This window comes from Notamacropus eugenii, chromosome 2 (genome assembly GCF_028372415.1).
Source record: "Notamacropus eugenii isolate mMacEug1 chromosome 2, mMacEug1.pri_v2, whole genome shotgun sequence".
Taxonomy (NCBI): Eukaryota; Metazoa; Chordata; class Mammalia; order Diprotodontia; family Macropodidae; genus Notamacropus; species Notamacropus eugenii.
This window is the reverse complement of record NC_092873.1, coordinates 343,954,433-343,969,822: the sequence shown is the minus strand read 5'-3', so window position 1 is coordinate 343,969,822 and position 15,390 is coordinate 343,954,433. Positions and strand designations below refer to the sequence as shown.

The following is a 15,390-nucleotide window of genomic DNA, read 5'->3' as shown; positions in this document are numbered from 1 at the left end:
TGACACTTTAGGTAACTGAGGACCAGGAGAGGTAGCTCATCCCCATATAACTCATGGGAAGGAAAGGCAATATACCAGCATTGGCAGAAGTATGGCCCAATAAAGAACTGTGCATTATAGAGAAAGGTTAAGAGAAATGCAAGGTTTAGAAGCTTTTTCCTACTTCTTTTTTGGGCAAGGCAAGGTAAGGGTCAAGTGTCTGAGGTCAGATTTGAACTCAACTTCAAGGTTGGTACTCCACTGTGCCACCTAGATACCCCATGCTTTTTCTTGTCTTGAAGAACAAATGAACAGTCTGCCTGGTTTGGCAAGGGGGTAGCAAGAAGGCAGTGAAGACAAAGGATGTTGCTCCAAACCCCCTCCTTACAAAGGAAGCATGGTAGAATGGGAAGAGCTTTTACACTTGGATTCAGGGGAGACCTGGGTTCAAAATTCTTACTCTGACATAGAAGCAAGTCATTTAATTTTCTGAGTCATGTAGGGCAAATACAATTAAAGTAGGGATAATGAGTATAATACCAGCCCTACTTGCCTCCTGTTGTTCAGTTGTTTTTCAGTGTCTGACTCTTTGTGACCCCAGTTGGGGTTCTTGTGACAAAGATACTGGAGTCATTTGCCATCTCCTTCTCCAGTTTATTTTACAGCTGAGAAAACTGAGGCAAATAGGGTTTAGTGACTTGCGTGGTATCACCCAGCTAGTGTCTAAGGACAGATTTGAACTCAGGAAGATGAGTCTTCCTGACTCCAGGACGCTGAGCTGACTTGTTAAATCGCTAGAGAAATCTAAACTACTGTCCCTCTAAACTACTGTTCCTCATTCAAATAGGAAACTATTCTACAGATCTAGTCTTTGGCACCTAAATCTCTCCAGCCTGGGAGTGGGAGTGGTGGATCCTACAGGCTCAAAGTACAGCTTCCAAAATGGTTCAGTTAAATTAATGGATGATAAGTCTATAATGGGTTATTAGACTAGGCTATATCCATAATCTCTGGGGGGTTTATCAAAGAGCACAATGCCCTTCCACAACATATTTCTGAATGTCACTCAGAAAATATTAGATTGGAAATAGTTTTTAACCAATATGTCAAAGATTGTAAGCATAGAGCAGAAAGCATTGCTGTAATCCCTGAGTTGGTAGGAAAAAAAAAAGGCTATCACACCTCATGGATTCATTGAAAATTTTAATTTATGTTGGCAATAAAACTAACAAGTAGCTGGAGAGATTGAGTCCTAGGTTAAACCCAGAAACCATGCATGGCCTTTGAGAAAAGCACCAAGGCAGGTGGCCAGTGGCTCTGAGAAGGTTTACTATTGGCCGGGAAAGGTTAGAAACTCAGATGACCTGTAGGAAGACAACATAGGCTCTAAGGTTGAAGTGCCAGGACCCTGAGCTTTAGAAGGGGTTTGTGCCAGGGCTAGATGTTCCTGCTGTGGTAGGATGACAGTAAGAGGATGGCTTATAAAATAAGGATTTAAAAAACAAACAAATCCCCTCATCTTCAGCTCTAAGAGAGGGTTTGAGGGGGAGAGACTAAATTCCTCAATTTTCCCTCTCCAAGGAAGATGCTGTCCCAGGGGAAAGAAAGATGGGGGAAGGAATTGGAAAGGGAGGGAATACAGCTCCCCTGATCAGCCCTTTGGCGGGGCACCAAAAACCTAAAAATTGGACTTCAGTCTTCAAGGCCCAAAATCTCTTTCCCCTCCCATCCTCTTTCCCATTCCCTCTCAGATTCAGGCAGATGTGAACTAGCTTCAGAGAGACTGTCAGATGCTTGGCTGCTTTTGACACCTAGATACTGGCATCCACTCGTACTCTCTGGCCCTGAAGCAGGAAAGGGCAGGGTGCCCAGCCACAACCACCTCCCCTAACCAGAAAGCAGTCAGGTGTCTTATCAGAACTGTCCTTCCTTTCCACACAATCTGTATTCAGGAGGGCATGAAAGCCCTAACCCTTAGGAATGGCCCCACCTCCCCTCAAGTCTTCAGGGATCAGGGGAACAAATACAGCCTCCAGGAGATCAGAATTCCCAGTCATCCATCTCCAGCTCATCCAGGCTTGATACTAGGCCAAAGATACCGCTGGGGTCCTGGGGTTGGCTGCCTTCAAAGTTAGTGATGGGGGTGACGGGGCGGAGCAATTCAGGCAGGGCCTCTGAGGCACGTCGCTTGATCTGGAGAAAGAAAAACATTTGGGTGCTGTTTTTTGTTCCTGTATTTCCAAAATGCCCTAGAGCAGGAAGCCACATGAAAGGAACAGAGAGGTCCTTAAATCAAAAAACTCTTCAAGAAAACAGTAGGTCTTATGTGGGAGTCATGCAAAATGAAAAGTGCTTTAAATTTAAAGGTTTAAATGCTTGTTGTTGAATTAATTAGGCAACTTCTCCTACCCCTAAGGAAGATGGAAATAATACCTTAGGATGCTTCAGCTAAAAGGGTGGTAGGTGATGTCCTAACTTTGGTCAAGAGAAAATAAGGAACTAAGGACAGAGGTTACAGTACCTGCTTGAAGAAAGAATGGTTCAGTAGGGTGCTGGCACTTGGCCTATAGAGAGAAGAAAAAAAGCTAGTTCCCTCGGCTGTCCCAGATTCTGCATCACCCAGAACTTTACCCAGACATCTTTGGGGTGGTCATCCTGAGAGACTGGGGGAACACAGGTCGCTCACACAGCACGGCCACTCACCCCTCCCTCCCATACCTCAAGTACCATATAAATCATCAGCCTCCTCTGGTCCACAGTGGCAAGGAGAGATGGCAACTAAAGCATTCATATTCTTGCTTTTCAGCATGCCTGCTGTCCTTCTCTCAACCCCCACTGATTCTTGATCTTTTTTTAGGAATAAAGCACTTGAACAGAAAAGGCAGAAACTTCCAAACTACTACAATTCCCAAACCAGGAGTTGAAGGCCAGGGTCTCCTGTTTTTAAAGAGCACTCCCTGCAAACGCCTTGCCTAGTTCCAAGCTTAACAGGAACTACCTGAGGTCAGGACTTCGTTGTAGACACTGCTCCACAAAGTGGTGGAAGTGTGGTGAGAAAGTGCGATGGTAAGGGTGTGGAGGGGAGTCCCCATTGGAGTTCCGGTTTGTGCTGGCAGCAAGACTCTCATTCAGGCCAGAGTTGGCCCCTGAACGTGAGGTATTCATAGTCAGCTCCTCAGCAGGGATGGTGGTGGTATCCAGCAGGCAGGGTACTGTCCCATTTAGCTTTTCCAGAAGCATCTGTGAAAGGCCTGTTTGATTAGTTAATTGACAATGTGTTACATGATTTCTGCCCCACCAACATTAAAAACAGGACTCCTCAGTAGCCCCTGGGAATTGAGTTTAACGGTCTTTTCCCCCCACAAAAATGCCTTACTGCACAAATAGGAACCCTTAGGAATAAGGAAAGGAGTGGGGAAGATGGGACAAATTTCAGTTCTTTAGAGCAATGCTGCTCACTGGGGCTAGGTAAATGGGTTACCTCAGGGAACAGCTGGAAAGGAGGATTATATCTTCTGTTTTCCACAGCAAGAAAGAGCTAGATCTTTGTCCCATATATAAAGGATAAAGAACTCTAGCAACAGAACTCTCCCCCATAGTTGGGACAGCAACAACTTCATTTCTACCCATCACAGCATTTACTCCTCCCCAGCTCCCAAAGTTCTCCAGGCAAAAGTTCAATTCAGTTCAGAATGGTCCCGTTCACAGCTTCCTGTAGTGCTCCTTCTGGAGCCGATTCTGAGGCAGGGGAAGTGGAGAAAGCAAGGTCTCTGGGGCAGGTCAGAGATGGGATAGCCAGGCAATCGAGGCTCACCTGAGTAGCAGGCATGTCCTTAAAGGGGACGTGGCCATTGGCCAGCTCACAGGCTGTGATTCCCACACTGTAGATGTCAGATTTGGCATCATAACCCTGAAGATTCTAAGTCAGGAGAGAACAGCCACAGGTCACTCCATCTGGAGCCTTGGTCTCTGCTCTTAGGGATGGGGATAAGGACCAGGGAAAGGAAAAGAATGCTAATCTCAAAAACAGCACCAGCTACTGAAGCACTGCTTGCCCACATTATTGGAGAGAGGGTTAATTGCTGAAGAGCTGCTGCTTTATTTTAAAAGGAACAGATGCTTGCTGATGGCTCTATGTAGAAAGAAGTACTAGGCTTCTAAACTCCTGATTAGGGGATGGGGATCCAAATGGCAGCACACAATTCCCATCTCATCAGAATAACCAAATGCTAACTCTTTCCCTAAGGCAGACCATGCACTTCTGCTAACCTCATTGAGCAGCCCTTTGTGACCACAAGACAATGGAGACAAAGACCAGTAGGGAAAGAAGTCATTATGTCTAACTTTGGGACTATCAGAAAAGAAAAGCCTAAGTCTCCCTGTAACATGTGGAAAATAGCCAATTAGTTATTGAGATTTCTCCCTAATATGAAGGTTAGCCTCCTTAAGGATGCTCTTTCCTTTTATCCAATCCCAATCTAGTCTGAAAGCTTTATAGGCTCCCTTGGGAATCTAAAGGTGGAATCCCCAGAACCCAGTGTCCATACCTGCTGCAGAACCTCAGGACTGAGCCAAGGCAGGACCTTGATGCTGTACTTGGGGAAGTCATGGACAACTCGCTGCCGCTGACCGTGACTGATCATGCTGAGGCTGCTTCGAAGGCCTGATAGGTAGACTTTGCCATCGGCTGAGATCAGGATGTGGCTGGCTTTGACACTCCTACAGGACGCATCATGTGGTCACATGGAAGTGGAATTCTAAGGACACTTTCCTTACAAACCCCTTTAGCACAGATGTTTGTGCAAGTTTGATCCCTCTCACAAGCAAGAAGAAAGGCAGGCAGCCCTACACACGAAGCCTCAGACAGCACCAGTCAGTGCCCACACAAGTCCTAGGATCCATTTGCCGAGCCCAGCTAAATGATCACCATAAATAATGCACAGAACTAAGCTGTCTGGAAAAGGAAAAGTCTATTTCTTTTGTCAACTTGAAGTCACAATCCCTCAGACAAGAAGGTTATTATTTCTTTACAGATGGGAAAAACTAGCCTATATAAAGGGATAGTGATTTGTCTCATTATACCTACTGACTTTTATACAATTTTCAGACAACACAAAGCTGGGAGGCCTGCATGTTCAATATAATAGCGAAGAAACTGAATCTGACTTTGGGCTAAATTTGAAAGGCATCATGGCCAGAATGAAGGTTTTTAGTTCCACTGTACCCCATCTGGTCATACCACCTGTCATGTAAGGACAGGCTGAAGGAACTAGACCTGGAAAAGACACGACTTAGGGGAACATGGCAGTTTTTATTAAGTGTAAAAAGACTGTCACATGGAAGAAGGATGTTGCCAAAAGGCAAATGTAGGCTTGGAATAAGGAATATCCTAACCTATCAAGTCAGAGGCAAGGTCAGAAGCTAAGCATTCAGGAGTTCTGATTCCTAGTTCCACTGATTCTAATTTCCAGCTAATCCTAAGACCTTATGGCTTTCATCCTAGGAACAGAAACATCTTTATGAAAGTAGAAAACTCCCCAGGCCTAGCTCTCTCTGTACCTGTGTACATAGCCCATATGATGGATGTAGTCTAGTGCCTTTAGCACCCCTTGCAAAATGTACGCAATTGCCAACTCATTCATTCCATCCATGAACTGTGTACAGATGAGATCCTTTGCAGAACCTGAAGAAAGAAATATACATAGGAGATGGGCAATAGGTAAATGAGTGAATACTGATTTACAAACAAAAGGATTCTTAAGTATTACTAGCAACCGTAGTCCCATATAAGAGATTTCTTCCTACTGACCATATGCCATGAAGGAAGTGACAACCCACAGCTCATTGTCAGCAATGAAGGTGGCTCGATACGGTACAATGTTGGGGTGGTTGAAGAGCTTAGAGACATGAAGTTCTCCCTGAAAAGAATGACAGAGTTAGAATCAGGGCCAAGAAAAATCAAGAAAGTAGTTCTCAGCATAAGAGAAAGTCTTGCTGAGCACTAGCTCTAAAAAGATCTTGGAGAATTCCCCTCAAAACATTAGGGAATCCCTGCTCCATGGCTACCTTGACATGTTAGAAATACAGCATTACCTTGTTTTAATCCTAGGTACATAAATAGATAAAAGTATCAACTGATTCAAAAGTCTGCCCAAGTGTGACTTGGCTGGTAAAATATAGGGGCCTCAGCAAACTATCCCCCAGTCTACAAACAAAAAGGAAATTGTTTTAACAGAGGAAAAGAGGCTCTGCAACTTAACCACCTTTTTAGTGTGGAAGCTTAAACTCTGGAGCAACCTCAGGATTATTCTATCTAAGGTCCAATGTAGCCACGATGGCCAGCTCTAATGTGTAACTCCAAAGTGGGGCACAGAAACCTGTTTAGAGCAGGAGCTCTTAGCCTGGGTTTCACAAACCCCTCAACGGGTCCATTGATAGATTTCAGGGATTCTATGAATTTGGATGAGAAAAACAATCAAACTACTAATTTCACTAACTTTTGGTTTCTTCTATTATATGCATCTTATTTTTGCATTTAAAAGCATTATTCTGAGGAGTCCACAGCACAAAAATGTTAAGAGCCTCTCTGCATGAAAGGAATAAAATCCATGTACTTTCTTTTTAAAATAATTAAACCAGTGGAGGTATAGTAGGGAGGAATTAAAGAAGGAAAAACAGATATTGGACAAAAGAAAAAAATTTTCTTCGCAAACTTTCTCAGACTATGAGGTTCCTTCTTCAAAGACATCTGTGTAAACCTTATCACTGTGAGATTCAAAATCATACCGAACTACATGCTAAAAAAGCCTCCAAGGATCAGATTGTCATGGTCTGTGGAATATGGGCTAGCAGAAACCAGAGTCTGTACCTGCTATGCTAGAGAAAAACCACCAGTCATCTAGAACCAATGAAGTTTGGTTCCAAAGAACCATACTGGGTTCTGCTTCTGCTTCCTTCTTCCATTCTAACACACCAATGGGTGATGAGTTAGTAAACTAGGGTGCTGCCAAATGCCCCCTCTGGTGGATGCTAATTTAGATAAAATACAGGAAAGGAATGAACTGAACTTTAAAAATAAAAATAAGTTTATTTAAGCCAAGTTATGTTCCCACTACTATCCACTACAACAGTAGGGGTCAAACTCAGATAGAAACAGGGGCCATTAACCCATACGTAAATATTCCTACAGAATGCATAATGACTTAGTTTTTAAATGAAATATTATCTATGTTTTACTTTATTTTTTCTTATTTTGTTAAATGTTTTCCAATTACATTTTAATCTGGTTTGGGCGTGTTCCAGCGTGTTGTGGACTACATTTTTGAAGTCTCTGAATCACAACAAAGCAACTGAACAGGTCTTTGTCAGGTTAATGAGAAGGTAAACACTTGCTTAAATCCTTTGGTTAATTTATTATAAATAGGAAAGAACACGCCTACCACCAACAAAAAATAGACTAATGTATTTGGGACAAAAGGAACTCCTACCACTTTGGACTTTCTATACTCTTCAGACCCAGAAGACAGCAAAAGTCATAGAAGATGCCTAGGGAGTCTTAGCAGCACAAAGTCAACAGCAGTTGGAAAACTTTCCCAGGACACAAAATATCCCAGACTGACCAATGATGGCTACTGTAGCTACCCAACAGTCTGGTGCTTTTCCAATCTGCCTTAATTTCCTGGCACCCCTTCTCAGAGGGCTATTTTCTGGAGGCTTCTGGGACTAAGAGTATGTTCTCCAAAGTGTTGGAACCTTAAGAAACATCTCCCATGTCCTTAAGCAGGGTTCTGTTACCTCATCTCTCCCTCTTAGAATCTCTAGTTACCTTTGAGATTCAGCTCTAGAATCACCTTCTGCATGAAGCCTCTCTCCTGATCTCCAAAGCTGCTAGTTTTCCTACCCTCCCCCATGTCCATATCATGCATCTTTGGGGTATGGAGCTGTATTTCTACATTTTCACAGATAGAAAGCAAGTTCCTTGAGAGCAAGAACTGTTTCACTTTTGTTTTTCTATCCCTAGCTTCCAGTAAAGTTCCTGACACATAGTAGGTATATTGAAAAAATGCCTGTTGATTACCTGTAGGAATGTCACCATCTCATTGGTACAGGCCTCTAGGTTAATCCTTCGTATTGTGACATGCTCTCCTGTTGGTTTGTACCTGGCTAAGTTCACTGTCATCAACTCCTCAAACCCTTTGCCTATAGGAAAAACAAAAATCCCATGAACAGAATCAAGAGTAACAAAAGTTTCCCTCATTTTCATAGAAAGACAAAGGCATTTATGACACTAAACAATATGCTTCATGGAAGGATACAGGACAAGATAGAAACTTCATTTTCCTAAAGGTCTCATGAGACATATAAAATAATTCAAAGGGGGAGGCCACAGGAATACTTGGTTATATTGGTATATAATTTCAATGCATATTTGTTAAACATTAGATTAGCCACCAATAACCAACTTTGCACATGGACTTTGGGAGATGGCCAGCTGTCCCTGGAGCATACTCCAACTACAGGTGCTAAAACAGGTACAACAGTTGCTTGAAACGTGACACCTCTTGTCCTAGAAAAAGGAAGACACCTCTGGACTCTGAGCACCATTACCTATGACTGTGAGCAGTTCATAACACCTGCCCTCTGGCAGAAAACTGCTCATGGTGTCCTGTTTAGGGGAGGATGCTATCGACTCGGAACTTGATTCATTGGTCTAGAGAAGAAAGAGAAAAAAAAAAGTCAAAACAGAGAATAGGGAAAGGTTTCTAATGGGGATGTGGTAACTAAAATCAATGATTAGAAAGTGGGATATAAGCCAATGTAGTAAACCTGACACAAGAAAGAAGGAAGAATGTTCTACTATTGGGGTCATATGAAGGGAAAGTAACTGCTGACTTGATAATATATAAATACCAGCTTAACATATTAACTGGCATTGATATCAGAGCAAATGACTCTTAAGAGATAAAAGGAGCTTCCAGGGATGAATGACAAGGACCAGTTTCATTTAATTTGGTTTACTTGATCTTCCCTTCATGATTGACAATCCTATCCACCAGAATGGGTCCCCTAAGAAGGGCACTTTTATATGGGAAGCTGAGCCTTCTTCCTGCACTGTCATTATTTTTCAGGTCCTTCACTATTCCCTACACAATCCCAAATGGCAGACTGTCCCTCTCAACCCAGAAGGTATATATTTAGAATTCTCTGAACACTTCTAAGTAAGAGAACAACTGCAGCACCAACTTAAATAAGGGGAAGAAAGCAGTAGTTTGTTCTGCCACAGTTCCCTACAGCAGAAGCAACCTGTTTTCTACTCAAGCTCAAAATTAGGTTAAAACTCAGCTGGTTAAGATGTGAGAATCACACATAAAGTAACAAGGATCTTAAGATCCTAAAATAAAGTTGCCCAGGAATGCTTGAGTGTGGAAAATGTAGGCAGGTGGGAAGAAGTATAAACAAGTGGGAGGAATCCAGCATATTGAGTCTGATTTTCTTCTCCAAAACCTTTGTCTGTTAATATGACTTGTATAACTGCTTAAACGACGAAAATCTGGAGGATAAAAGAGTTGTTTCCATCCCTTCCTCAGGGATATCACTTAATTAAGATGAAAAACACAATGAGCAGGGATAATTTCAACTCTTTTATTTCACATTCCTCCTCATATATACTATCAGTCATCACCACCACCACCATCACCACTACTACTGGTGCTACTACTACCACCACTACTACTACTACTCGCCCCCCTCTCAAGATCATAGAAGTAGAGCTAGAAGGGACCTTAGAGGTCATCTAGTTCAACCATTTTATTTTACACATGAGAAAACTAAGGCCCAGGGAGGTTAAGTGACTTGCCCAAGGTACTAAGAGGCAGAATGGGAATTTGCATTCTGAGTCTAGGACTCCAAGTTCGGTGCTTTTTCCACTACATCTCTGATGAATTTATGATCTAAATGGGGGGTACTCATTCTAGCCACCAAGATTGCAACTCATCCTGTTTGATTTTTGTCTACAACCTCCCACAGATGCTTCACAGTAAGTCCACTCAATGCACTGGGGGTGGGAAGATTGGCTTCTTTTGGATCTCATGACATTATATGGGAACCAATGAAGATCACAGACTGTCCATTGGCTAACCTCTGCTCTTCCTATATAAACTACTCCATCTCTCTTTGTAGTCAGATATTTCTGATTATATTTTAACTGCCACTGTCCTGCACAATTCTTTGATGGTAATATACTAATACCTAATTATACCTATGTCATCTCTCCCTTATCTTTTGTGAGTCCCCAACTTTAATTTTGTAAAATTGTGATATTCCATGATTTGCATTCATATTGTACCATACAGACCCTTATTTCAGGGAGAAGTTTGGGGTCATTAAAAGCATTAAATATTTTCTCAAATTCTATAGGCATCAATTCTGGGCTCAGTTCAGAATTGAACTGAGATAGACACTGTCTATCTGCAGTGCCTGTTGAACATATATGTAATGATAAACTATTCAATTGGCTGCATATTGCAGTCATGACATAGGCATTCTCTATCCATTTGGTTTATCCCTTATGGATAGTTAGGCTGAACTCTTTGAGTGATTAGGACCCTCTTTTAGGAAGCTATATAATGTTCTAGGTCTTGATGCAGTACAATGTTATATGCAAACCAGACCATGTGGAGGAGCTCCCCATCTACATGGAATCCCTCTTCCATTTGGACTTATACTAGGCATACTGGAAAGCCAATGCCTTTCTGTGTTATACCATAACTGATGTGAACAATCAGGGAGTCAAATAAAGTAACCTCTACTGTTGTATCTTTCAAGGAATCATATAGGATTTTAACATATGCATAGAAGGCACTTTGTTGAAGAAAGTCTTTGAGACAATATTCTGTTCTATCAAATTACAATGCTTTTTAATAGTACAAAGAAACACAAAAAAACCCCACAAAAATACAAGCACAGTGGGATCCTGTCCTTTCAATCAACTGTTTGAAGATAAAAATGTAGTTTGCTATTGAATGTTACCTGAGAAAAACTGTCAGTCTGATAATGAAACATACTTTCTTCCTTATGGTAGAGATGTAGGTAACCACTATGGCTAAATATTCTATACAGTGTAAAATATACCTGACATTTTGCTTAATTTGACAAAAGAGAGGGTTCAATATGGGGGAGAATATGTAATGATCACAATGTAAAGACAAAAGGCATCAATAAAAAGTATTACCTTAACTAAAGATGCCCTTGATATGTGTGTAGCTTCTTCTCATAAGGGTCTTGTATAGATGGGAAAATAGGCATATGGATTAGGAGTTACTGATATTTTCTTAATTACCTTTTTAAGGAAGTAAAACAATGAGTTAAAAACTTTGGTACCCTTTCCCCTTTCATATATCTTGAGAATCAGTCTCTCAACATCCTCAAAATGTTACTGCCTTCACGATGGACCTTTTCTGTGTGTACCATCAAGTCTAGTAGAGCAACTCTTCCTGATCTGTTGTCCTTAGTGCCATATGCAGTAATGAAGACTCTCGTGCAACATACTGAGGATTGTGATGTCAGAATTCAGAAGTGCAAGCTCCACTGCCATTAGTGGAAAAAACAGTGTGTTACAGAAATCCTGACAGATCTTTCCCATTTTTTTCAATGTAAGTACTCTTTCCAATGCTCTTGGCATGATGTGACTTAACTGAGTTCTCTAGTTAAGTTATGCTAACAACAGCACTAATACCACTTCATCACCAAGGGGCAATGAAGGTAATGAAGCTCTTGGCCACAACAACTCATGAAACCATTTATGAAGGTGTGGAAGGGCTGTATTACAGGTTGGCAGAAATAATAATGCATATTGATGAAATCACATCTTTTATAAGTACATTACATTTAAACAGAACCTTATATACTCTTGAACCATTTTGACATCTCATTTAATCCTCAGGACAACAAAATGGAAAAGTGTAACTATTATTACCCCTATTTTACAACCAAGACATTGAAACTCAAAGCTAAATGACTTTCCTAAATTCACACCGCTATTTAATGACAAAGCCAAGAATTAAGCCTTCTAATTCCTAGTCTACTACCATGTCACATTGCCTCGTGGGGTTCATGATACCTAGAGCAGGGCTTCTTAAACTGTGGGCTGTGACCCAAAAATTTGGCAACAGTAAAAGGTTTCTGAACATGCAATGACCAAAAATTCATTAAAAATCAAACTCATAATGAATCTAAGGTGTTTCAGTGCTTCCTGTGTTGCATGGTGCAACTTCACTGCAGCCTTGGTTCTTGAACACACAATATGTGCACTTTGTACTGCACATACCATCATGCCTCCGCAGCACCAACTAGCATTGCCAAAACTTGAAAAGGAGTAGTGAGAGGGAAAAGTTTAAGAAGCCTTGATATAGAGAATATTATTGTCTAAACACTTATTAGCATTATTACTAAAAGGAAAAGAAACCAAATCTAGGCCACATATATATTCATCTCATAATAGGCAACCAGAGGAAATCTGGCAATGAAGAGAGAAGAAGAGACGTTCAACTATTACCTCAATCATCCCTTCATTATCCAGATGCTGATTATCTAGCTCCATTTCTTCCTGCTGCCTGCTCTGAGACCATTTCTTTGTGCAACATTTAAAGGAATGGTTATGTAGCATAAGGCAGATAATATTGTCTGAAGCAGGAAGCTGAAACCAATAGCTAATGCCAGGTTTGATTTGACACTTATCTATGCTCTGGATCTACAGTTAGAGTAAAGGCTGAGAATATCTGGCAACTTTAACTTGCAGTTTTTTTTTCTTTTTGGGTTACCAAGGTAAATTTAAAAATACTGTAGATGCTATTTACTAGTTACACTAAAAGTTTCACAAGGATGGGAAGGGGGAATGTTGGAGATACATAATCAAAGAACAATAAGAAGTTTAGGATTACCAAGATCAGACCATGTTCTGCAAAATGCTAACTCTCCATTTTGTTTACTTTCTACATACCACCTCTGTAACAAGTTCAGATTTCTATTAAAAGGGTAGCAGAAATAATGCTCCTTTAATAAGCCAATTTGGTTCTAAAGGATCCCATCATTTCAGTCCCAAATCACAATTCTTACAATGGCAAGTCAAGCATCTTCATTCTTGCTCTGGCAAGCTATATTAGGTTTGGCTGAAGTCACTAAGCAATCCCGAGTTTTTGTCAAGGTCTGGCAACTCACTTAGGCAAGCTTAGACCTATGGTACTGAGATATGTTCTGTTCTTCTAAGTGTCTGAGGCAAGATTTAGAACTCAGATCTTCCTGACTTTAAGTCCAAAGCACCCTCTACTAGAGACTGATCCATAGGTCAGAATATGACCTGAAGCATAAGACTTTACTTCCAGTGAGTAACAGTAACAGCCCCAAATATGGGGCCTTTGTAGGTCTTCTTTCACTTCTGACTTCCAAACTTCATACCACTTCTCTAACTAGGCAAGACATGGGTGGGGTACACATGATGATTGATCTTGCCTGGAATTTGAAATTTATTTTAAATATTTACTCTCTTCAAAAAAAATGAAGCATACTATCTACCTTCAGTGGCCTTTCACTGTACTAAAGATCACACATAAACTCTTTAATGGACATTGAAGGCTCCCACAGTCTAAGCTCCAAATTCTCTTTCTAGGCTCCTATGCTCACACAGGCTCCTGCAAAAGTGGATTAATCATCTCACCCTGCTGGCTTCTACCACTATGCATTTGAATACCACACTTCCCATAAATGAGAAGGGCTTTCCATATGCTTTTTGAAGTTTTACTCTATCTTAAAAGTCCAACTCAAAATACCATCTCCTCTATAAAACTTGCTTAGCTTCTCTACAAGACAGAAATGTTGCCCGTCTTCTTCAGTGTCTTGTGCCATTCTGTTCTATTTTTCCTATGCATGTGATTAGATTCTTGTGTTATAGTAAATTTTTTATGCTGCATCTGGGCCCCAACATATCTTTGTTACATTGGATAGTTCCAGAGGATAAGGAGTGGTTTTTTTCCCATCTTTGTACCCCCAATGCTTAGCATAGTGTCTTGCATGTTACAGACCTCTAATAACTTTGTTAGATTGAATTTAAGAAAAGATTGAATGCTTAATTTGATGAGTTAATTTATATTCTGAGATATGAAAATATGAGGTAAGAAGAAAGCTGTAATTATATCCCATAGTCATCTCTCCCATTGTATCTCTCAAACACACTCACTGGGAGCAGGATGACTAACATTTCACACAATTAAAGAAGAGCCTAAAATAAAGAAGGCAACCTTATGGATCTCCTAGAGATTAGAGTGTCCCTTTCTATTAATACAAGTCTTTGTTGGCTATCAGAAAAAAAAAGTCCTGAAGGACAAGAAAGCAAATATGAATACTTGAGAGTTTTGAGGGCTTTAACCAAATATTAAAGATTCCAAGGTCTCTGATTCTAAGTGGTTTGGCTACAGTGAGAACTGAAGTTCCACTAGGGTCTTGCTGCACAAGCACATCCTCCTTAACTCTGTAACAAATAATGACCCATCAACTATACTGATCTACTCATCAGCAGGTTTTTGTTCATCAGAATTTAAGGTCTGTCATTCTCTGATAGCAAATACTTAGTTTATCACTTAAAGAAAAACAAAAAGTATAATAAAGAGACAGACTTTCAGCAAGGGGAAAACATTGGCAAAGAAGTAAAACTTAACAAGAGTCTGAAACTTTGGATTATAGTGAAAAATTAGTTTACTAACATGTTTCAGATTTAGCTAAAAACTGTAACTCAAATGGAAAAAGTTAAACCACTTTTGTTAAACATAGCACAGCTTTCCCAGTGCTACTTTTCCAACACAATGTATAACCACAACCTACTCTCAGTATCTTAAAGTTTTTTTTGCTCATTTTCCCATGAGAAAAGCATTTTAACTCTTTTGTGTCAGAAAAAAAAGATAAGCTAATGCTATACAGAAGAAAACAGAAAAGGAGAGCTTTGTTTTAAAGATTTTAAAATAAAGACCCCAGAGATCACAAAAATGAACATGTTACATACTAACAAGTAGACCCACATAGCCTCCCATAAGGTTTCACACAGGATAAAGTTTGGTGTAAAGGCAATGTTTAAAACTAGAAAAAAACCCCATGAGATTAGCATTAGGTCCTGGATCAATATCTTAGTAATCAAAGAGGGAACAGTTCAGATTTTTGGATTAAGAAATATTCAAGTCTGGAAGAGAAGTGCTGCTGTACTGAATAGTATATGGCAATAAATGTTTGTTGAACTAAAATGAAATCTTTTCTCAAAGAAGAACTTTCAACCAACATCCTTTGCCCAACCTGTACTGTCTGGTAAAAGGCACAAAGTTTTCCATCACTCTGAGGTTAGGCTACTAATTCTCTCATAAGAAGCTGTTT

General features: G+C 40.5%; 1 protein-coding gene across 9 annotated transcripts in view; it reads right to left on the bottom strand.

Moving 5' to 3' along the window:
* Positions 1 to 1,165: 1,165 nt before the first annotated feature.
* Positions 1,166 to 15,390, bottom strand: part of STRADA (STE20 related adaptor alpha) — a 34,970-nt gene continuing 20,745 nt past the window's right edge. For 7 of the 9 annotated variants that reach the window (XM_072645850.1, XM_072645848.1, XM_072645847.1 and 4 more), the window contains 9 exons: positions 8,587 to 8,689; positions 8,057 to 8,178; positions 5,789 to 5,897; positions 5,539 to 5,662; positions 4,527 to 4,698; positions 3,794 to 3,898; positions 2,978 to 3,219; positions 2,501 to 2,543; positions 1,166 to 2,172 (listed from right to left, as the gene is read on the bottom strand). In XM_072645850.1, coding sequence (XP_072501951.1) covers positions 2,020 to 2,172; positions 2,501 to 2,543; positions 2,978 to 3,219; positions 3,794 to 3,898; positions 4,527 to 4,698; positions 5,539 to 5,662; positions 5,789 to 5,897; positions 8,057 to 8,178; positions 8,587 to 8,638 — 1,122 coding nt within the window. In that variant the 5' untranslated portion in view covers positions 8,639 to 8,689 and the 3' untranslated portion in view covers positions 1,166 to 2,019. Of the gene's footprint in view, positions 2,173 to 2,500; positions 2,544 to 2,977; positions 3,231 to 3,793; positions 3,899 to 4,526; positions 4,699 to 5,538; positions 5,663 to 5,788; positions 5,898 to 8,056; positions 8,179 to 8,586; positions 8,690 to 15,390 lie in introns of all 9 variants that reach the window. The other 2 variants (XR_011975110.1, XM_072645846.1) reach the window with 2 other exon arrangements.